The following is a 24,871-nucleotide window of genomic DNA, read 5'->3' on the forward strand; positions in this document are numbered from 1 at the left end:
GTTCGCACATGCACAGTCTTCTGTTTCTCTTGTGCTGCATTCTGTTGACCATAATCTATCTCCTTTCTCTATTCACACAGATGGTATCCTGTACCCCCTTTTTTAAAATCCCCTTCAAGAGGGTAATGTCTTGTCCCATAATGTCATGGTTCATCTTGGCTGGAAACAATTAGCTTCTGGGTCAACTTTTATATCTATTCTCCTGATGACTCAATATGTAGTTGTCTTCCAGGTGTTTTTTGCCCCTTCTTTAGAGATGCTCAGAATTCACACTTCCTCAATACTACCTGCTTACTGAACTCTGTGATTTTCCAACTGTTTACCCTGATCTCTTCATATTTCCTTACGATGTAGGAAGAGGACATTTGGCCCATTGATCCCAGAGCTATGCCATTCCCACACTCTCACAGTCCATTACGCAAACCAGCCTGCCCTGCATTGACTCTGTCTACACCTGCCATTCCCTTGAGAAAGTAGCCAACATAATCAAGGACCCATCCTACCCTGATCATTCTCTCTTCTCCCCTCTCATGTCAGGCAGAAGATACAAAGGTCATGTACCACTAGGCTCAAGGACAAGTTCAGTCCTGCTGTTTTCAGAGTCTTGAATGGACCTCTCATACACTGAAGATGAACTCTTGATCTCCCAATGTACCTCGCTGTAGCACTTGCACTTTATTTGTCTACCTGCTCTGCACTTTCTCTTCAAGTGCAACACCATATTCTGCATTCTGTTTTTCTTTTCACTGCCTCAATGTACTTACGTATTGGCATTATCTGTCTGGATGGCATGCAAATAAAAGCTTTTCATTGTATCTTGATACATGTGACAATAATAAACCAATACCAATACCACATATTTCTCTATAACCTATTATTCCACACAAGCCCATTGATAACCACCCACCACCACACCCACCCACCCATCACACACACACACACACACACACACACACACACACACACACACACACACACACACACACACACACACACACACACCAATTCTCCTGCTTCCCACTTACGCTAGAGGAAATTTACTGTAGCCAATTGACCTAACAATCAGCACAGCTTTGAGATGTGGGAGGAACTAGAGAGTCCATGGGGAAAACCGTGCAGTCACAGGAAGGACATGCAAATTCCACACAACAGCACCAGAGGTTAGGATTGAATCCGGCTCAATCGAGCTATGAGGTAGCTGTACCACCATAAGCCCCAATAAATATATATACTGCACAAGTGTTAAGGTTGAACAACACATTTATTATCAACTTTACAAACCAGAACAACCTATGTATTGGCCCTCTTAGTGAAGCTTTCTCATTGTGGCTTGCAGTTACAGTTTGCTTCTTGATAAAACAAGTTACACACAAACTTATAAACTCCAGATAAACATAAAACAACGTATTTGAAATTAATAAATCTTCAATATGTCAAACCCACTAGATCATTAATATTAGCAGATTTGAGTTTCCTCCAGATCCCCTATTTAATATGCTTTTTCCTTTAAACTTTTTCTTCTTTGCTCCCTTTCTTTCCCTCCAGTGTAATATCAACTTCTAGGTGGGAGACCAGATTCAACACAGCTGTCCAAGTATCTGTCAAGCCTGCCACTTAGACTGGCATGAGTGAATATTCATTTGCCTTTTGATTATCAATTTCCTCTTGTTGAGAAGAAGCTGACATCTGCACTGTGTTTTCTTCAATCCACCCAGCTGAAATCAGAGACTCACCGTGGGATTATAGTGGGATTTTTAAAAGGGGTACACATGAACTGTAATGTGAGGTGAAATAGGAATTTTTCTCCTGAGTATTGTTCTTAAAAAATGCAGGCCTGACTAGGATTCTCTTCTGGAGTCTATGGTGCAATTAAAATATTACCCAGAGAGGATCTTTTCCTTCTATTTCCACTTGTTATGGCTCCGACTCTTCATCACTTTGATTCTGACCATGGTGGGTCTGTGAGTGTCACATTCTACCCATCTGACATTGCCATCAGCACTTGTTATACTCAGCAATCTATTTTATAAAGCACTCTCAAACCTGCTGCACTGTGCATTTTACATTGCATCGAGTTTCCTTACTCTCTTGCTTCGGATGGTAAAATAATAAAGAATACTTCAATTTCCCTAACATTATGTTGTACGTAGTGGAATTTTATAAGTTGTCCCTGCGGAATAGATTGATTATTGCCAGCCTTGCTTCCTGAATCTTAATGCTGTACAATGCCAAAATGGATTTCCTTTCAGTATTTAGGGTAAATATAAAGAATATGATCTCTTGGCCCCATGAGAAACATTTTTAAGAGCTTTGGAGACCATAACATGCATGTTTTCTGTATATGGATTTGTGATGTCCTCTCTTCAACTTACAGATTTCTGAAAATTGGAGTCAGTAATCAGTAAACATCAGAATAGACTGGTGTCTTTATGACTTTGTCTTTACTTGTGTATATCTTAATTGACTGTGCATGAGATTCTTTGTTGCGTCCATGCATTGAGATACAATAGAGACAAGGGGGTATTCTGCTTTATTGTAGTCAGAACATATCATATTTGATCATATCCAGAAATCCACAGAAACCAGGAAACAAATTATCACCCTCTATTCAACTCTCAACCATCAGCAAAGTGATTGAAGGTGTCATCAACAGTGCCCTCAAATCATACTCAGTTTAGATTCTGCATAAAGTCCAGACCACATTATAGCTTTGGTCTAAGTATTGGAAAAACAGTGGAGAAAGAATGTAACATGTTGGAACTTTTACCAAAATTGAACTAAATGGGAATTAAAGGGAAAACCTTGCATTGATTGAGGTTATACTCAGCAGTGACAAACAGCGCAGGTGGGATAACCTGTAGCAAGTGACTTACCTTCTGCCTCCCACACCCTTTCTACTGTCTGCAAGGCACAAGTGGTGAAGAGTGGTGAACCTGCTGTGTTTCCAAAACTACTCAAGGATCTCATCACTATCCACAATACAGCAGCCTGCGTAATTGGCACGGCATCCACAACCTGAAGCATTTATTCCTCCACAAAGGCACACAGTTGTTGCGGTCTACAAATGCTCTGCAGCCGATGACCAAAGATTTTGTGATAATACCTTCCAGAACCATGACCTCCACCAGCTAAATAGACAAGGATTGTAACCTTATTGACATATCGCCATCCATATGTTTCCTTCCAAGTCACACACATTTTAAGTGGTTGGAAAAGTAGGTAGGAATTAATTCCATGAAAATGTAGTCTTTTGAAGCTGATTTGTCCTCTAACTTTTGTTGGTTAAAATGTTTATGCTGCCCATAAAATACAGCATTTCCAATACTTACAGTTCTAAATATATTGAACTAAAGAGTATTTTTAACATCTGTTTCCATGGCGCTGAAAAGTTGCCTGTTAAACACAGTTAAAACTGGTGGAGGAATGTGCAATTAAGGAGAGAGCCCCAGCAATAAATGTTCTTAGATAAGATCCAAGGGGTTAAACAAATTGATTATGTTTAAGTAATCACTTTTACAGTGTTTTTTGATGGAACCACCAGATAAAGAGCAGAGCAGATGTACTATAACAACATAAATCAGTGAAATCCCTTCTCAGCACATCTTGTCATTCCAAACTTGGGAACATAGGAATGCGTAGAACCGGAAAGTACCATTGCTGTAACTCTGGCAATACACCAAGCTGGAAAAATACATTCTTTTCTACCCTCAATCAGTCTACTTCTGTCAATGAAGTATCCACATATTCACCACCTATCTTCTGTGTGAAGTAATTAAACTGAAGCTTCACCTTCCCTCTTTGAGCTCATGCCCATTATAAAGTTCTCACCTTTCGCCTAGAGATCAATCGATGGGCCCATCTTTTTAATTATGATAGTTGTTCTTGAAAAGACCAGTGGATGCAATGTACAGTCCGAAACTCTGGTAAAGATGGCACAGCATGGAGATTATGACATGGAGGATTATGGCATGGGAGATGCTATGGGATGTTTTTTACACTAAAAGCCCCATGTAAGTGCAAAATGTGATAGAATGGCGAGACCAGGCAGATAGCGAGTAGCAGCAGTACAGCTGCTGCCCCATGGATCTAATGATGCAGATTCAATTCTGGTGCTGTCTGTGTGAAGTTTGCACGTTTTCCCTGTGACACCCAGGTCTCTTCTGGGTGTTCCAATTTTCTCCCACATCCCAAAGGTATGCAGGTTGGTTGGTTAATTAAAGTAAATTACCACTAGTGTGTAGGTAAGTTTTAGAATCTAGGGGCATTTGAGAGAAAGGTAGTGTAGAATTAGGTTAAATGGGTTCCTGATAGTTAGCACAGACTTAGTGGACTGAAGGCATGTTTCTGTGCTCAATGATTCTAAATAGAGGATAAAATTTTAACATTGAGAACAATATGGAGATGTAGTTACAGAATGAAAATACATTCGCTGCACAAAAGCAGGCGGTTCGGTCCAACAGGTCCATTCTGGTATTAAAGCTTCAACTAAGTCTTTCCTCAGCCTTTGTCACCTAGTCCCAGAAAATGAATGTGGAATAGGATCCCAGGAAAACTGCCATGACAAGATGAGAAATTATTGTATCAAATAAAGGAAATTTTCTGTTTTTTCAGTTGATGCAGGAATGTTTTGAATTAAGAAGGTAACATGACATTTCTGCCTCATTTGGAGTCCTGGTGTAGGGTCTCGAGCAGAGACATTGACTGTCCCTCATCTCTCTGCCTCCACAGATGCTGCCTGATCTGTTGAGTTTCTCCAGAAGTTTGTTTTGAGCTCATTTGAAAGGCTTTCCAATTAAACCCACTGCTCTTTCTTTGAAGCCCTGCTTTCTCATCCCTTTTAAGACTTTATCCTATCCCTTTTAGAAAGTTACCATTGATTCCACCTCACTACAGCTTATGGAATGACTTCAGGATTACAATGACCTATAATTATATAACTATCAATTACAGAACTTTTAATTATACATCCATCCTACGAATTATACATTGAATAAAACTTTCAGTGCACTTTTTAATCTATTCTACTCTGAAGAGCTTGCAACAATGCAATTTTGTTTGAAAGCAAATTATGAAATATTTAAGTAGAAAATATGCCTGTTATTTTGTGATTCTTTGTTTGCAGCTGTTATTTTGGTTTACATTATTCACATGGGATTTCTACTGTTTCATGGTGTTGGGTCTATAATATAAACCCTAATGGTATTCTGAAAAAAAACATTGTTCAAAATGCAAGGCAGATAAGCAAGGGAAACTTTTCAACTCATGCCCATTTCCAGTGTGAATTGGATGGTGTGATATTACCAAATACCACAGCTGCTAGCCTGAGTAAACTGTGCCTTGATTCTCATTGAAATGGAGTGTTGCGGACATCAATCTGGTCAGGACTTCAAGAGTAAAGATTGGTTTAAATGGCAAGGAAACTCTCAGGTATGACTGGCGTGGGAGATGCAAACTGAAAGGAAAAGGACGCTTGTATGTATTTACATATTTTTTTCAGGATTGCTGGATATGCATAGAAAATGCAGGAAGATTAGGAATAGCATAATCATTGAAATCTCCCTGCTGCTCTGCCATGAGTGCTAGTGCCCATTTTGTTTATCCAATACATCTCATATCTGTTTCCTGTGTGATCCAATAGATTCCTGGCTTTCAGTTGACCAGTTAATGCACCTCTGAGAAATATCGGAGTTGGGAAGTCACAATCTGAAATTGGGTTTCCTTGTATTATGTAACAAAAAATCAACATTGAATTTCTCCCTCCAAACCATACAGTTGATTTTTTGATCTGTGAATTTCAGCTTTGGTTCCCAAATATCAGATTTAAAGCACTGAAAGAACAGAAATGCTGAAAGTATTCAATCAGTCAAGCAGCATTTGTGGAAAGACAAATGGGTAAATGTTTCAGGTTGAAGACCCCTCATCAGAACATTTCTGTTTATGTTTCAGAATCCAGCATCTGCAGTTTTATTTGTCTTCCAGATTTAAAGCCCTACCTGCCCTTAGCAAATGTACTTCAGCTGGATGTTCCCGATTACCACTCACCCTTCCTTAGTGAGGGCCATTGCAACTTCTCAACCAAATGGGAGATACACATAAGTAACTGCAGGCCGGTTCTGTTAACTTTGGTAGTGGACAAATTATTTGAATTGATTTCAAGGGACATTATAAATCTTCATTTGGAAAGAAATAGATTAATCAAGGACAGTCAGCACGTATCGTGTCTGACTAGCTCAGCTGAACTTTGTGAGTCAGTATGAGGAGGGCAGTGTGTTTGTTGTAGTCTGTATGGACTTATAAGGTGATAGAGTCATACAGTTATACAGCTCAGAAACAGGCCCTTCGGCCCAACTGGTCAATGCCAACCAAAATGCCCCATCCAAGCTAGTCTCATTTGCCAGCGTTTGGCCCATAACCTTCTCAACCTTTCCCATCCATGTATCTGTCCAACTGTCTTTTAAAAGTTGTTATTGTACCTGCTTCAACCACTTCCTCTGGCAGCTCATTCCACATCAGCTAACTTCTTGACAAGGTCCTACATACCCTGCTGGTTAAAAGAGTAAAGGTGCATGGTCTCTAAGGGAAAGTTCCAAATTGAATCTAAAATTGGCTCAGTGGCAGGAAGTAAAAGATAAGGTGTAATGAGTGTTTTTGTGATCGGAAGGCTGTCACTAGTGGAATTCTACAGGGCTCACCACTTGATCTGTTTCTTTTCGTTATATATAAAGTAATGATTTAAACTTGAATGTAGGGGGTATAATAAAGAAGTTTGCAAATTGTATAAAAATTAGGCATGTGGTTGACAGTGAGAAGGAAAGTTTCAGGAGGATGTAGATGTTCTAGTTCTTTGGGAGAAAAGTGGCAAATGGAATTTAATTCAGGGAAGTGCACTTGGGGAGGTGAAACAAGACAAGGGAATGTACAATAAATGGGAGGATATTGCTAAGTTTGGAAGAACAGAAGGACCCTGGTGTGTATGTCCACAGATCCTAAAAGGTACAGGACAGGTAGATAAAGTGGTTAAAAAAGCATACAGAATGGTTTTCTTTATTACCAATGCATGGAATCTGAGCAGGGAGATTAGAATGCAATGCTTGTGGGGCTACAACATACAATTCTGATCACCACATTGTAGGAAATGCATGATAGATATTGCCAGTTCGGATTGGATAGGTTGGGGTTGTTTTCTTTCGAACAGCGGAGGCTGAGGAGAGAGTTAATTGAGGCATATAAAATTATGAGGGCCTCAAAAGAGTAAATAGGAAGGTCCCATTTCCCTAAGCCAAGGAGACAAAAATCAGGAGCCATAAATCCATAAGTTTAGAGTAGATGCATGATGTCCAACAGCAGAGGAACAGGCTCTTTAGCCCACATTATCACCATCAAGCTACCATTGACACTAACCCTAATTCCCACATTTCCATCACCTCCACCCCCTTCCTCAAGATTCTATCGGTCAGCTACACAATAGGGATGATTTACAGTGAATAATTTACCAGCCAACCCAGAAGTCTTTGGGATGTGGGAGGAACCCAGAACCTGGAGGAGACCCAAATGGTCACAGGGAGAACATGCAAACTCCACATAGACAACACCCGGGGCCAGGTTTGAACCTGAGTTGCTGGAGCTGTGTGGCAGCGTCCCTATGGCTGTGCCACTGTGCGGTCACTGGTGGAAGGTTTATAGTTGAGATGAGGAAAAGAATCTGACTAAGGGTGGTAGGGACAGAAACTCTCACCTCACTTAAGATATACCTGGATGTATACCTGAAGACCTGTGACCTGTAGAGCCATGGATTGGTTGCTGGATGGTGGGATTAGACTGGTAACATTGGTCATGTGTACTGAGACACAGTGAAAAACTTTTGTTTGCATGCCATCCACGCAGATAAGATATTTATTAAGATATTTTTTAGTTACATGTACATCGAAACACACAGTGAAATGCATCTTTTTACGTTGCTAAGAATGTGCTGGGGGGCAGCCTGCAAGTGTCGCCACTCTTCTGGCGCCAACATAGCATGCCCACAGCTCCTAACCTGTACGTCTTTGGAATGTGGGAGGAAACCAGAGCACCCGGAGGAAACCCACGCAGACACGGGGAGAACGTACAAACTCTTTACAGACAATGGCGGGAATTGAACCCAGGTCGCTGGCACTATAATTAGCATTATGCTAACCGCTATGCTTTACAATAAATACATTAAGGTAGTAAAAAGAAAACAGAATGCAGAATACAGAGAAAGTGCAGTACAGGTAAACAAGTAAAGTGCAAGGGCCAATACAAAGCAGATTGGGAGATCAACAATTCATCTTTAGCATAGGAGAGGTCAGTTCAAGAGTCTGATAACAACACGATAGAAGCTGTTCTTGAGCCTGGTGGTATGTGCTTTCAGGCTTCTGAATCGTCTGCCTGATGGGAGAGGGGAGAAGAGAGAATGACTGGAGTGGGAAGGGTCTTTTGTTATGTTGGCTGCTTTCCCTAGTCAGTGGGAAGTGCAGATGGAATCAACAGGGAGAAGTCTGGCTTGTGTGAGGTACTGGGCGGCGCTCACAATTCTCTGCGATTCCTTGTGGTCTCGGACAGAGCAGTTACCTTACCAAGCTGTGATGCATTCAGATAGGATGCTTTTCTGTGGTGCATCTGTAAAAATGGTGAGCTCATTTACAAAGGGCATGGATAAAATGAACTGAAAGACCTCTTTCTGGGATCTTCCCGTCTCCTTGTGGGCAAAGAAAATCTTTCTGCTTCTCTCACACAGTTGAAACTGGCGGTGGCAACATTTGATCTGCCCAACATGGACACGTGCAAAGATTCTCTCAAGCTTTGGGATAAAATAAACGTGCAATTTTTTTAGGTCCTTTCACGTCTCCTGCAGGATGTCCCAATGAAAAGCTTTCATAGTGCGATCTCTGGAGGGGGAATGGTATTGGTTTATTATTGTCACTTGGACGAGGTACAGTGAAAAACCTGTCTTGCATACCGATCGTACAGGTCAATTCATTACACCGTGCAGTTACACTGAGTTACACCAGAAGCCGTTTTGCGCACGGCAAGCTCCCGCAGACGGCATGTGTTGTCCAGATAATTCCAAGAATTACTTTGGGATAAATATTGCCAGCACAAACCGGTTCAGAATAGTAGGCGATTAACTACAGAGCAAGCAGTGATAACATCACGAGTCGCCCCTCCATACAACAAGTCTTTGTACAAGACGCACATGGAAACTACACCAGGCATTGCCTCTCCTGCACTGCTCAGGACACGGGGAATAGCATCATGCAGTGCAATGAGATGTGTCAAAAGAAGTTACAGCACCTTCGCTACACGCAGATTAGATGTTGCAAATTAATGAGCAACACAGATCAGCAAAGCCGGAAAGACCCCCGCCAAGTATGTGTGCAGTAACCATGGCTCCTGAGGGTCACATGTTGGGGAGGGGGTTGCTTGCGGAAGTGTGGTTTGAGCTTTGAGAGCGGCTGAGTGAGTTAGTGCTCGATCAGAGCTGGTGCGGGCAGGCAGTGGTTCTGCGCGTCTCACAGTGAGCGAGGAGACAGCGGAGTAAGCAAGAGGCACCGCCTGCAGAGGTCATAGTATCTGTTGGGAGAGGGCGAGGGCAAGTGGTCCAAGAAGCCCCCAATATTCCGAGAGGGATTGCCTGAACATCCTTATCCAGTGAGGCGAGTGTTGTGCAGCTGGTGAAAGCTGGGGGGGGGGGGGGGGGGCACTTGGGGTGAATTAGCAGCGAGCGCACCTCGGGAGCCCACCAAGCGAACCAGGGAGGAGATCGGAGGTCTCCAGAGCTACCTACTGCCGGGTCTTTACCCAGGGAGGCTGTAGCTGGGTCGGGATGGATTTGAGCGTTGTGCTGCTCTGCCTTCACCTCTTGACGATTAGACTGGGACTTGCAATGGAATTGCAACCTGACATGTAAGTGGATTTGTCTCACCGTTATACCTCACGTCTCACTGCGCAACAGAGATATTGCATTCGGTGTTTTGAAATGTTGATATGGTGGATTTGCGCGGTTGTCAGAACCGTGTTTGTCAGGCTGTAAGTTTGTGATGTTCGGCAAAGTTGCGAGATGATCCTTGCACGCTGGGACAATTATTCAGAAAGTGTGTGCCCTACTAACAGTCCTGAGCGAAACCTCTCAACTGTGACTTCTGATCGGGGTAATCTCGTGTTTTCTTTATTCTGGAAGTGTCTTCGGCGACGGGACACTAGAGTTTGAGGTGAAAACTTGACGTTGGAAATAGCCTCTTAATTTACTGGTTGGATAACGTGCTTCTGGGGTGCGCAAGAGGGTTCCAGCTGTTCTATTTAACCTTGTGAGTGGTTGTTACACCCGTCCTGATTGTCGGATGCGATCTATTTGAGGAGGTGGCGAGAGTTCAACTAAGAACAACACTCTCAAGAAACGTGTTTGTTTGCAGTGAATCAAGGCAGGCAAATATTCCCAGTGAGAATAAATCACTGGGATTGCATTGGATTTGTTAAGAGTTGAAACCATACCTAGAATTCTGTTGCAATAAGATTGCAGGGCAAATGATTCTGGATTCTTTGTGGCTGCTTTGGATTATTCAAACCCTTTCCAATCCACCTGAATCAAGAAGGAATTCCTCTCTGGCGAATGATGCACGATATTTGTGAATACGGCACCTGTAATCACTTCCCCAGAGCTTTAGGGAAAACGCCCTTTCAGGATGCATTGATTAATTTAGTACATTGGTAAAGATAGGCACTGTCGCAATCTCCTCCCTTTCTAGAAGTAGCCTTCCTAGGCGCCAGAATTATTATCCAAATCACAGAAATAGAGTAGCGTGGGTTTGTCTCCAAGGGTCAGTGTGAACCGCGGGTGGAGATACGCTTTGCCTATGTGGAGGTTTGTACTCTAGTCAGTCCCAATCGTGACACTGAGAAGGAAGCCTCCTCTATGGGCTTTCTGCAGTTGAAAGAAGGGAACTCTATGGCCTTTTATTATTTTATATTATAGGTGTTTTAGTAAAATTGTCAGTCCTTTAGCACTGAAACTAAGGCAACAGTTCTACAATGGTAGACATTTGGAAGTCTCAAACAGTAATTAAAGCTTTTTTAAATTTTAAATCTGAGATTGGTAGATTTTTTTTAAAGGAAAATAATTCTTATTGAGGGATGTGGGGCTAAACAGGCTCATGCACTTTTCTTTAAAATATCGTTTTCTTATGATGTAGAAAGATACTATTTAGGCTGTCTAGTCATTGTCAGCTCTCGGAGCAATCTCATTTCCTACTTATCGGCTGAATGACCTAATTCTGCTCCCGTGTTTTACGGTCTTATTTCCATGTAACCTATAGTCTTTCACGTGCCCATTAACTCTCTCTGATGGTAATTTACAATGGCCAATTAATCGACCAATCAGCATATCTTTGCGTTGTGGGAGGAAAACACAGGGAGAACGTGCACATCCACACAGAGGTCAGAATCCAGCTCGGAGCAGTGAGGAAGCAGCACTACCTCTTGCACCAAGCTGTCACGCAGTCAGCTATGATCCAGAAGAAGACAAGAAGTAGGAGCACCCTTTGAGGTCTGATCTGCCGTTCAATGTTCATGGCTGATCTTTTACCTGAACACGACTTCCCTGCCCTATCCCAATGTCCTGTGATTCCTTTAATATTTGGATATTTATTGGTCTTTGTTTTAATTACAGTTAATGACTGATTCTCCACAGCACACTGGGATGGAGCATTCAAAAGATTCATCACCACTTGGGTGAAGAAGTTACCCTTCATTTCCATGCTAAATGTCCCACTCTGTATTTTGAAATGTGAAACACTTCACCCCCCCCCCCCCCCCCCCCCCAATGTTGTGGACTCCTTAGCCAAGGGCAACATTTTCTCCATGTCTACAGTGTATGACACTATTAAAGTAGTTTCCAGTTTTTCTCCTGCACTGTACAGTGATATCCCAAAAAAGGAGTAAATTAGGAATTGAAGGGTAGGAGGAACTCGGGAAAAGATAAGACAACTTTATTAGTCACACGTACATCGAAACGCACAGTGAAATGCATTTTTTGCGTAGAGTGTTCTGGGGGCAGCCCGCAAGTGTTGCCATGCTTCCGGCACCAACGTAGCATGCCCACAACTTCCTAACCCATACATCTTTGGAATGTGGAGGAAACTGGAGCACCAGGAGGAAACCCACGCAGACACAGGGAGAATGTACAAACTCCTTACAGACAGCGGCGGGAATTGAACCCGGGTCGCTGGCACTGTAATAGCATTATGCTAACCACTACACAAATGTGGCTGTTCAACTACAGTCATCAGGGAAGTGGAACTGAGCAAATTGTTGGAGCTATGGGGCAACAAGTCTTTCGCTCCTGCTGGACTTCATCCTGGGGTCTGATGTGGCTGATGAGATGGTTCATACATTGGCTTTAATTTCCCTAAATTCAGGAAAGGTTCAATTTGACAGAAAAAAACAGCAAATGTAACTCCTTCATTGATAAAGGCACGGGTGCAGCAGGGGAGGGGAAGACAGAAAGCAGGAAACCATAGGATTGTAACATTATTTGTCATGGGAAAAATGTTAATGTCTATTATTCAAGACTGTACAGCAGCATGCTCAGAAAATGTCAAGGTAATCAGGCAAAGTCAACTGGTTTTGTAAAAGTAAAATCATGTTTGACCAATTTATTGGAAGTTCTTTGAAGAAGTACATGTGCTGTGGATAAATAAGAGCTGGTGAATGTACCACAGTGAGATTTCCAGAGGGCACTTGATAAATTATGACATCAAGGACCATTATGAAAAATAATGGCATAGGAGGTAACATTGATGCAAACAGAAAATTGGCAGAATAATAGGAAACTGAAAATAGGCATAAATGGAGTCATGAGATTCTGCAGATGTTGGAATCTGGAGCAACACACACAAAATGCTGGAGGAACTCAGCAGGTCAGGCAGCATCTATGGAGGGAAATAAACAGTTGATGTTTTGGGTCAAGACCCTTCAATCAGGACTGGAAAGGAAGAGGGCAGAAGCCAGAATAAGAAGGTCAGGGAGGGGGAGGAGCACAGTGGCAGGTGATAGGTGAGTAAGCGAGTCTGGGTGAGCACATGATCAAAGAGCTAGAGAGCAGCAGAGATCACGGGGGGTGGGGGGCAGCAGTGAGAGAGAGTCCTCACAGAACTCCAATCGGAGGAAAACTTCAGAGCAGGCAAATCTCGAAGAGACTTAAGAGACTTTGCAGTGGAGCAGCAAAACGGAGACACAAGAGTCTGCAGATGCTGGAATCTGGAGCAAACACACAAAGTGCTGGAGGAACTCGGGTCAGGCAGCGTCTGTGGAGGGAAATAAACAGTCGACGTCTCGGGCATAATGTCTTTTCTGGTTGGCAAGATATAATGAGTGATGTGTTACAAGGATTTGTGCTGGGGCCTCAACTTTTCACAATATTAATCACTTGGAATGAAGGCATAGAAGGGATGGTTGCTAAATTTGCTAATGACACAACATCAGGTAGAAAAAGAAACGAGTGGTCTAAGATCTGGCCAATGGAAAATAATGAGGGAAAATATGAAATGGTCTATTTTGGCAGGAAAAGTAATATGGAAGCACGTTATCTCAATGGTGAGAGATTGTCCATCTCTGAAATGTGGTAGCATCTGGGTGTTCTAGTGCATGACTCGCAAATAATTGAGAAAGTTAACAGAATGTTTTTAATTTTTTTGCTTGGGGAATTAAATATGAAAGTAAGGAGGTTATATTTCAGTTATATATGGTATTCATTAGATTATATCTGGAGTAGTGTGTATTGTATTGGTCTCCTTATTTAAGGAAGGATGCTAATGCTTTTGAACCAGTTCAGAAAAGGTTTACGAGTCTAATACCTGGAATTGGCAGGTTATTTTGTGAGGAAAGGTTGGACTGGCTAAGTTTGTATCTGCTGGAGTTTAGAAGAGTGCAAGGGGACTTGAGCAGTCTTGACAGGGTGGATGTGGAGACAGTGTTTCCTCTTATGAGAGAATCTAAAACTTAGGGATGTTGTTTATAAATAAGGGATTTCCTACCTGAGACAGATTTGAGGCATTTTTTTTTCTCTTAGGGGATTGTGGATCTTAAAATATTTTAAGGCCGTGGAAGATCAAGACTTGATAAGCAAGGGGATGAAAGGTTACCAGCAGGTAGATAGGAATGCGGAGGTTCAAATCAGATCAGTCATGATCTTATTAAATGGTTAGGGCAGGTTTGAAGGGCCAATTGGTCTAAACCTGTTCCTCATTTGTATGTTTATTTGTACTTAACTGCAATGGGACTGCTTCTGTAAATATATATTTAAGATTTTGTTACATGTCCTCATGAAAATGTGAAACACAGTCATCTTTCCAGAACTTATTTTAATAGTGACCACTTGCAATTTATGTAGCATCTTCAACATTGTAAGAAACCCCAAACTTCACAGGAGTGTTGACAAATAAAATTTGACTATGAGATGTAAAGAAGAAAACTAATGTCTATAGAGCACCTTAACAAAGCAAATAGCAATACATTGTAAAGACATGCTAGAAGCTTTGCTTGGTGAGTTCCACTGATTGCTTTTGTTTTTGCAATAAACTTGTGTTTAATTTATTCAGTTTGAATTACCAACTTCTTGAACTGCTCAAGGGTTTATGCTAAAGGCATATTCAGGGTGCTGTCCAGTAGGAAGAGCCAGCAGTCTGACCCAGTAACAACGACCAACCAGCAATCTACTACCAGTCAGAATTGTGTGTGACTTGGAGGGAAATTTGTAGGCGATGATCTACACACGAGTCTGCTGCTCATGTCCATTTTGGTGCCAGAGCTAACAGGTTTGGGAGGTGCTATCAAAGAAGTCTTGCTGATTTGCTTAAGTGCATTTTGTAACTGGAATGTCTGCTGCCATGGTATGTCTGTGTAGAGGGAATGAACATTTTAAAGTAGTGAGCAGGGTGTGGTTAAAGTAAGTTGTTTATCCTGGGTAGTGTTAAGCTTCTTCTGTTGTTGAAGTTGTACTTACCCAGGCAATTGGAGAGTGTTTTCTATCATATACCGGAATTGTGCCATATAAATGGTGGAAGGGCTTTTTGGAAGATGCCTGCTGAAGAATACCAAGCATCCACTTTCACTTCTGATTAATGGTGACCACCAGGATGTTGTGATGGTGGGGAGAAAGGAAGAGGTTATGAGGTCTGTCACTGAATGTCAAACAATGTGACTAGACTCTCTCTTTGAAGATGGTCCCTCCTAGTATGTGTTTGGGACTTGCCAGCTGTCAGTCCAAGCACGAATGGTCAGATCTTTCTGGCTGGAGAAAACCACTACTTCATTACTTGAGGAATTGCAAATGGAACTGAACAATCACCAACAGATATCCCCAGTCCTGATCATATAATGAAGTGAGGATCAATTATGAAACAGTTGAAGATGGTTGGCCTTGAATGTTGTCCCACAGAGCTCCTGCAACAGTGCCTTGGAGCTAAGGTGACTGTCCCTCGGCAATCATGACCAATGTATTTTGTGTTATGTATGACTCTAGTCAGTGGAGAATTTTCCCACTGATTTCCCACCTCTGACTACATTTTACTGAGGTCTCCTGGTGGCCCTGATGTCAAGTGCGCTCAGTTCAGTATTTTTGGTGATGTTTTGATCTAAGGATGTGGTGAGGTTTGGAGCTGAGATGTGGTGGAAGCTAAATTAGACATCAATTATTGGTGAGTAAATGCCACATGATATTTATGGTGATTTATTCTATCACTTAGCTAATGATTGAGAGTGGAATCATAGAATGGTTAAAGCACAGAAGAGCCAAAGCAACTCTCTAGTTCCACCCAACAGCCCTTCTTTGTAGCCTTGCAAAGTTTTCTTCACCATATATTTATCTAATTCCCAGCTGAAAGCCACAATGGAACCAGGCTTTGCAACATCCATAAGTAGTGCATTCCAGATTCCAACCAAGCAATGCATTAAAAAAAAGTTTTTCTTCTTAATTCTCAATTTTATACCAGTGGCCTCTAGGAGACAGGCTGTCACCATCCATTCTGTCCTGATTCCTCATCATTTTATATACTTTTATAAAATCTACCCTCAGCCTTTTCCTTCCTAGTGAAAACAGCCCCAGCTTTTTGGATCTATCTTTGTAGTGTCTAAACCATTGTTAAATTTGTTTTTCTTTTGCAAATGCTCAGACCTTGTCTTTGACATTCATGCCAGGGTCCACCATCGATGAGACTCAGGATGCTCACCCAGTCTCCTATTCTTTTTCAAGGTTTAATTGTCCACTGCCACTCAACTGGATGTAACAGGATTGCAAAGCTTTGATCTGCTCTGCATTTTGTGCAGTTGCTCAGCACCCACATTTAAGGTACCCCTGCCTATATTCCTGGGATGGTCTTCTGCACTACTTATTGGACAGGTTAGATCGCCTGGCTTGATGGAAATTTTAGAGCAAAGGATACACCTGACATGAGATTACAGATTTTGGTGGCATACAGTTATGATGGCCCAAAGTACCTGGTGCATGGATGCCCTGTACTAAACTGTTGGATTTATTATCAATCTATCCCATTCAGCATGGTGGTAATGCCGTGCAAACAATGCAGGATATTCTTAGCATAAAAAGTGGCAGTCACTGCACAGACTAGGGGGGTGTGGGAGGGCTGTTGTTACTGTCATAAAGTGTCAAGCCATTTTTATGTTAATTTTTGTGCATGTTGCTAGGGGATTAGTTATTTTATGGTGTAAATGAGTTTCTTCTAAAACTACCTCAGAAAAATCAGAGTTCATGCTTTACTTAATATTGACCAGTCTTTTAATCTCCAGTTTTTTTTATTTTGGAGGGTGAGGATTATGAACAGCAAGTCTTTGGTCATTCAGTGAATGACATATCCATCAGTCAATCATGCACCTTGTTTACTCAGTTCTGTAGCCTGCTACCTTGAATCTCTTTATTGGCTGTAATATATCTGAGAGCTTGTGCACATTTCTGACATGAACCTTTCAAATTGCTGCTCTGTTGGGTCTTTTGATTCAGATTCTTTGTCTCCTGTTGGATGATGCTCATAACTTAATCAGAACTCTTTATAGCTTCACAGGACTACCTTCATTAGCTTTGATGGCTTGGTAATTTCATTAGCATATCCTGAGAAAAAAATTAAAATATCATTAAAATTAAAACATTAAAATATCATTTCTGAAAAGTTTGTCACTATTTGAAATCATCTTGAGCCTCCATGGAATCTTGCTTTGATTTTTCTTTTTTTCCAGGATGTGGGCATTTCTGGTCAGGCCAACATTTATTGTCCAAAGGATGAACAAGTATCACTGTCATTCTGCAACTAGCAAAAGGAATATGATTATTACTTCTGATCGGTTACAACAGTGATTGCACTTCATAAGCCCTTCATCAGTTGTAAAATGCTTTGGAATATCCCAAGCTTATGAATGATGTCATATAAATGCAATTGTAGGTGTACAAATGGAGATGCATGTCCTATCCAGAATACATAATTCCTTACAACATAGAAGGAGGGCATTAGACCCATCAAGTCAATGCCAGCTCACGGAGCAACCTCATTCCTTCATTAGTTTTGCCTTTATCTATTCTCTCCACATGCCCATCAATTCCCTCTAGATTCTACTACTCACCTATGTACTAGCAGTAATTTATAGTGCCAATACCAACTCACAAGTCTTTATGATGTGAGATGGAACTGGAGCACCAAGAGGAAACCTACTGGGTCACAGGGAGAAGCTGTGAATTCCATGCAGGCAGCTGTGGATGGCAGGATTGAACCCAGATTACTAGCACTGTGAGGCAGCATCTCTACTATCTGCGTCACTGTGCCATCACTTAATTGTTCCTAAAATATGACAACATAAGCTCGATCCAACGAATTGGAACTGGGTTGCTGACGGCTGGCAGAGTTATTTTCTGCTACTGTGCTCCAAAGAGTGAATGTTCATTCTAAAACTTCAGTCTTTAATTCATTTTCACCATTTGCATCTGTGACCCCAACATATTGTCACCCAGGAAAAATGAAAACGTCTCTGCCTGCTGCGGCCTTGCAGAAGCCTGCTGCAGTTGGTAGTTCCTTGCACGGTTTTATGCTCGCTAATGACCTCTTCACAAGGGAGACAAGTTAGACATCTATATTTGTAAAAGGTGAAAATCGAAGCTGGATCACAAAGCTGTGGTTAGTTATTGTGATGGGTCTTTTACTCTCACTGCTCTGGTCGTGCCCTTGGATCCCACAAGATAATCTTAAGGCAACATCAGAGAATTTGGGCACCTGCTAAATGAGGTAACGTTTCTCTGAAAGGGACAGCACTGAAACTGCTGCGTTGTCACGTATTGAGTGTGGATCAATGTGTCAGAAGGAGTTTGATGATGATGTGGCACTAATGGGGGTTGTCAGTATTACTGACTGTAAGACACAGATCACTTCTTGCAGAATTCGCAGCCAGGGCCACTTTTGTGAGATGGCCACTAATATAACCTGTAAAGGATTCGGGGCAAGCACTTTACCCCAAGAGGAGTTGAAGTATAGAACTTGCTATCCTGTGCAATAGTTGAGCAGCTTAGATGCATTTATGAGGGAGCTAGATAAATGCATGACAGAGAATGGAATATGCTGATGGATTGGAAAGGGTGGGAGAAGGCTCACGTGGAGCATAAATGTTGGTTAAGACCATTTGAGCTCTGTGCTCTGATTCTGTGTTGTAGTTTCATGTAATTCCATGTTATTGTTGGTCAAAGTGGATGTATCTGTCCAAGCATTTATCCCACTGATGTTGATTAATATACCACATGACACGATGTGTACAGTTTTTTAAAACAGCTGCAGAAGTATTTATAGTCAGCACTGTACATCTGCTAAATTGCTGTAGTAAAAAAAATTGAATTTAAGAATGAAAAGACATAGACTTGTGCTCTTGATTTCCTCCACAATAGGGAGGCCAGCTGGTGCAGAGAGGATGTGAGATCTAGTAAGCAATTATCAAATACTTTCCAAACATAGGAAGGAATGTAATTTATGGAGGGAAGTACTCCCATGACTGCTGTGGTGGTCTACAGAATAACTAGAATAATAAATAATATATTCTTTGCAAACATATTTGCAAACATGTAACTCCATTGACATTTAGGGTTTAACGTAGTTCCTACTGCAGGAAATTACATGCATGAGGTTATTATCTCATTAATTGAGGACTTCCTTGACTGAAGGCATGCAGAAGGATGCCTTTCGAGGGCAAAATCATGACAAAAGGAACTTTTCCTTGCAAGAATGAAGTGGAAAGCAATCACTTTCTCCATCATCTTGTATTTGTATGGTGCTGTATGGGAGGTTCTTGAAGCCACGAGTATATTGTTACCAAGGAGAAATGAGGCTCTTCAATATCTTCTCTAGCCGTGCTAAAATGTTATGTTAGTGATTGACCTCTTCAAAAGAGAGGCTATAAACAAAGATGTTTCCATCAGATATTTCTATTTCACAAAGGATGTAAACTAAAGCCTGAATAGATCACAAAGCTGTAGTTAGTTGTCATGACTCCAATTAATCTGTGGTTGCATAACTGCAATAATTTGCAAGATATCAGGCAGCGTCTTTGAATCGCACACTATGGTCTCAATACAATAGCACAGGCATTTTAAATTTTGTCGTTTGTTGAAAGTGGCTGTTGTGAATTATGTAGTGCATAGAAAAATCATTCACTTTATCAGTAGAATGTTACAATGTTCTTTATGCGTGCATGCCACCTTGAAGTAATTGGCTGCAGTTTTGCACTTACAATTCCGCTTGGAGTAAATTTATGCACTTGCCTGGCAGTCAGGGGTGGGGGATGTAAATTAACCTGTGTGGATAAGAATATTTATGGCATGAAAATGAGAATGTTCAGAAAACCATCTATGCCAGACAGTCCTCGCACATTTCCATGCAAGTTGTTACAAAGCCCAACTACAAGGCCCCTGGGGAAATAATGCTTTATTTGGAAAGCTTCTAATATTGTGAAGAGAAAACTAATAGTGTGTTGAGGGTAGAGCTTTTTCTTGCATGTCTTGCTTTCAGAGCAGCCCTTGTGAGGGGCATAGATAGTGGACAAGCAATATCTTTTTCACATTATTGAGCGATCCAATACCAGAGGGCATGCATTTAAGGAGAGAGGGGGTAGGTTCAGAAGAGACGTGAAGGGTAAGTTTTTTTCCTCAGAGTGGTGGGTGCCTGGAATGCGTTGCCTGATAGGGTGGTGGAGGCAAATTCATTGGGGGCTTGACTGGGCACATGAATGAGAGAAAAATGGAGGGATATGGGCATTCTGTAGGTAGGAGGGATTAGCTATGTTGGCACAACATTGTGGGCCAAAGGGCCTGTTCTGTGCTGTACTGTTCTATGTTCTATATTTTTATTAAAATATATTTTCTATAAAATTAAAATGGCATAAGAGGTAGGTGAATGCCAGATGGGCTCTCCAACCTGCTTGGCCATTCAATAAAATTATGGCTGATCCAGTCTTGGTCTAAGCATCACTTTCCCACTCTCTTCTCTTTGACTCCCTAGTAGTCAACTGTCTGTCAATCTCCACCTTGAATATATTCAATTACTCTGTGTCTCTGGGATAGAGAATTTCACAGTCCTCTGAAAGAAAACAATCCCTTCACCATCTTAAATGGGTGACTCCTTATTTTGAAACCATGCCCGCTTGGTCTAGATATCCCCACTCTCAGCATCCGCTCTCTATTAACCCCACCTCAAAATCAGATTTCAATAAGATCACCTTTCACTTTTCTAAACTTCAATTAGTATAGCGTCACTAATTAATTTTTATCAGTTCGGTGACAAAAGGAAAATGTGTTTTCAAAATGAATGTTTTCCATTTATTGTTTTATTTTCTATGGCAGCTACTTTGGCAAAATTATTGCCTTGTCACTGAATGATTTTTCATGAAGGAATAACTCAAAGTGATAGGCATCTGAAATATCACGCAATCTTTCAGCAGAAGCTGTTAATGTGTGACAAAATTTTATGACTATTTACTTCGAAATGTAAATTTGTGTATAATTTAAGTTGCCTGACTTTTGTTTTCTCCATCTCCTCCTGGTAACAAAGATTCTGTTGTGCTTTAACCCAAACATGATATACGTGTAATGTTGACTGTGTGCTGTTATAACTGGAGCCAGAAAGATCGAGGTACAAAACTTTAGTGGTTAAGTTACTGGACTAGTAGATGCAGCAACTTTCACCATTTTAAAGAGTGCCTGCATGTGTACTTGAAGGGCCATAACCTGCAGGAGTATGGATCAAATGTTGGAAGGTTGGATTATATCGGGCCACTCTTTTTCAACTGGCGGAGATCTCACGGGTTGATTGGCCTCTTCCTGCGTTGTAAATTTCCAATGATTCTATTTTGATGGTGAGGGAAATTGATGATAGTTCTGTCATTTAATGCCAAAAGGAATGGTTGCACATCTTGGAGATGATTATTGCACACCACTTGTGGTGTATTAATTACCAATTGCGAACCTAAATAGTGTCAAGGTCTTGCTGCATGTGGACATAGCTACTTTATCAAGTAAGGAGTTGCATATTATAACTGAGCACAACGATCATCACATGTAATGATGAAAGGAAAGACATTGATGAAATGGTTGATGATGGTTGAGACTTGGACATGGTGATGTTCTGATAACTGTCCTTCAATAATCTTTCTATGAGCTTGATATGAATTGAACCTGCAGAGTGTCTCCCTCTTTCTCCCTCTTTCTTTCTTTACCTGCTCCCACCACCAACCCCCCGCCCCCCCCCCCCCGCCCCCCCCCCGCCACCAACCGGTTCTCATGGATTCTAATTTTACTAGTACTGCATAATGCTGCACTTGGTCAATTAAAGCCATGAAGTCAAAGGCTGTCACAGTCACAGATGGAATTATACTCCATAGTGATATTTGGAACCAAGTATTCCTGGGGGAAATCAAGCTGAGAATAAATTAGCAGATTATATGTGATAAAATGATCAAAGGCCCCTTCCCTTGATGGTAAGCTAATTTGGTCACTTTGGGCTGCTCCAGTTTTTGGAAACTGGGTATACCAAAGCTATTTTTCGCTTCATTTGTTAAATGCCATTTGTAGCTGCAGTGAAGCAGTTTGGCTTGAGATCTGGCTGGTTCTGGAGAACAAGTCTTATTCAGCAGGTCATTAACACCTTGCTAGTTTGTGGGAGGTTGCTGTTTGTCTGTCATGGACAGCACAGCGCCACAGTGGCTCACGCCGCTGCCTCACATTTCCAGTGACTCAAGTCCAATCCTCATCTCTGGTGCTGCCTGTGTGGAGTTTGTATGCTCTCCCTGTGACTGTGTGCCGTTCCCCCAACTGCATCAGTTTCCTCTCACATCCCAAAGACATGATGGTGGAATAGGTTAATTAGTTGCTGTTATGTTTATCTTCATGAAGGTAGACAGTAGTTGAATCATCAGGGACTAGATGGGCATGTGAGGGAAAAAAAAGAGGCTACAGAGAAGTAAGTGGGGAATGGGAAATTAAAGAAATAAAAGAGAGCCTTGTATTCATATTCTTTTGGGGATGTCCCAAAATGCTGAGATGTAGTTACTCATAACATGGGAAATGTTAGATTTCTAGTTCCTTACCCCATAGAAGGAAGCCATTTGTCTTATCACGTATGTGCTGGGTCTCAGAGCAATCCCCCACTTAATTCTCTGTAGCCTCTTTTTTTTCTCTCACATGCCCATCTGGTCCCCGTGATTCAACTACTGTTGAGGAAACTGATGTCCACGCGGGCAGAAATGTGAGGCAGCGGCGTGAGCCACTGTGGCGCTGTACTGTCCATGACAGACAAACAGTAACCTCCCACAAACTAGCAATGGCCTGCTGAATAAGATTCATTATGGGATACATATCTGTAAGGGATAACTCCCTGGACCTTTGTTGAAACAGGATCTTTTGCAACAACCTGAGAGAGTAGATAGCCTTGGTTTAACATCTCATCTTAATAATAAAACTTTGAATAGTGTCACAGTCCCTCGGCACTGCACTCCAATGTCAGCCTAAATTTGTATGCTTAAGTCAATTGAGTGAGACATAGACCCAGGACCTTTGGACTCGGGTGAAAGTGCTACTGATTGTGCCAGAGCTGACGCTTTTTTGAGGCTATAGCCTTTGCTGTATCAGGTGAACTCTTGATACCATTCTTGATTCCTGTCATGGTGAAACCTCAGGAAATGGCTAAATGGATAATTCACATCAGTCCTTTTGGCTGTAGGTGGATGTAGAAGCTCGCCTTGTCTTTTCCACGTGTTAGTTTCTGCCATGATTTAAGGATTTAATTGATCACCACTATTCACACCTGGAAGTGGCAGGAACGCAGAGCTTTCGTTCCACCCCCCCCCCCCCCCCCCCTCAAAGAGACTGCTTAAGTTTATGTTTAAAGCTTTCTGCTCACTCTGTTTGGTATGCTTGTAGTCTTGTGTTGTGGTTTCATCCTAATGTTTTGTTTCACCTGCTTCTCCTGGCATTTTCTTCAACATTCCTCTTTGAACCAGGGTTGGTCCCCTGCTCTGTGGTAATGGGCATGAATTTAAAGGTCATGATGGAACACAGTTCAGCTGCTGCTGATGATCCAGAGAGTCTCTAGCATGATCCGAATCTATCCAATTTAATATGGGTGTCCCTCACAACACAATGAAAGTCTATGTCGGTATGAATGCAAGAAACTGTACAAAAACCTGTGTAGTTGTTACTCCTACCACTTTTCTCATGGACCAATGCATCTACGACAGATAAGTTAGTGAAGAAAAGATGTTGTAAATCTTTCCTCTCCTGTCAGTTACCACATCTCTTGTCACAAGCTCTCTCTGGTAGTGACCTCCCTCTAGACATAACCATTTGTGTATAACAAAACCTCTCCTGGAGATGAAGTTTGGAAGCTGTCATGCAAAATCATTGTGTGTTCTCGCTATCCTCCATTCATCTAAGTAGGGCTTAAAATGGTGAAGTAGTGCTCCATCAGCTGAGGCAGGACAGTTGCAGTTAATCTGTAAAATGTTATCTTCCACATATTTGAGGTAATTCATGAGGCTTCATGGATCCTTGAATCACTATTAGGAACTCTCAGTCCTATTCTGACTGCATGTCATTGTGTTACCACTTAGTCAATCTGACCTGATGGTGGGATGGGAGAGACACAGAGGGTGGTAGGTATATGGAATGAGCTGCTAGAGGTGGGTACTAATACAATGTTTTAAAGTCATTTGGACAGGTACATGGATAGAAGAGGGCTAGAGAGACATGGGCAAAATGCAGGCAGATAGTACCAGCTCACTTATACATTTTGGTTGGTATGGACAAGTTGGGGTGAAGGGCCTGTTTCTGTGCTGTCTAACTATGACATAGAGTTCTGAGACATTGGTTGAAAGGTGAGATCCTGTTAGCTCAGGCTTTTGACTGCTCTCGGGTACAGTTGTTTTTGGGATGTTCTGAATATTGGTGAGGAAGATAACAGGTTTAGCTGAGCAGGGCCATAAGAATGTAAGTGATTGTCATAAGAACCAGAAGTGACATGAAAGAAAACCAGTACGCAATGAATGTTTAGAATTTTGAATACCTTGCAAGACGGAGGAGGCTGATTCATTGGGGTCTTGAAAAGGGAATGAGATAAGTACTCAAAAGAAAAAAAGTGCAGGGCTCCAGGGGGAGTGGGACCACTGGATTGCCCTTGCACAGGGCCGGCACAAATTCAGTGGATCAAATGGTTCCCTTTCATGCTGTAATCTTTCTGCTTTTCTGGGTTGGGTAAGACATTATTGCATAAGAATCTGATGATGAGGTTGATCTCAGTAGGTTAAACCACTTTTAGTCTTG

At 41.7% G+C, this 24,871-nt stretch overlaps 1 protein-coding gene across 1 annotated transcript in view; it reads left to right on the plus strand.

Annotated features, from left to right (window-relative positions):
• The first annotated feature begins 9,893 nt into the window (after positions 1 to 9,893).
• The window catches only part of LOC127571885 (multiple epidermal growth factor-like domains protein 6), a 265,342-nt gene continuing 250,364 nt past the window's right edge, over positions 9,894 to 24,871 (plus strand). The window contains exon 1 of the mRNA XM_052018632.1: positions 9,894 to 9,927. Within this exon, the coding sequence (XP_051874592.1) occupies positions 9,908 to 9,927 (20 nt within the window). The 5' untranslated portion in view covers positions 9,894 to 9,907. The remainder of the gene's footprint in view (positions 9,928 to 24,871) is intronic.

The sequence above is a fragment of the Pristis pectinata genome, chromosome 6 (genome assembly GCF_009764475.1).
Source record: "Pristis pectinata isolate sPriPec2 chromosome 6, sPriPec2.1.pri, whole genome shotgun sequence".
In the NCBI taxonomy this organism is placed as follows: domain Eukaryota; kingdom Metazoa; phylum Chordata; class Chondrichthyes; order Rhinopristiformes; family Pristidae; genus Pristis; species Pristis pectinata.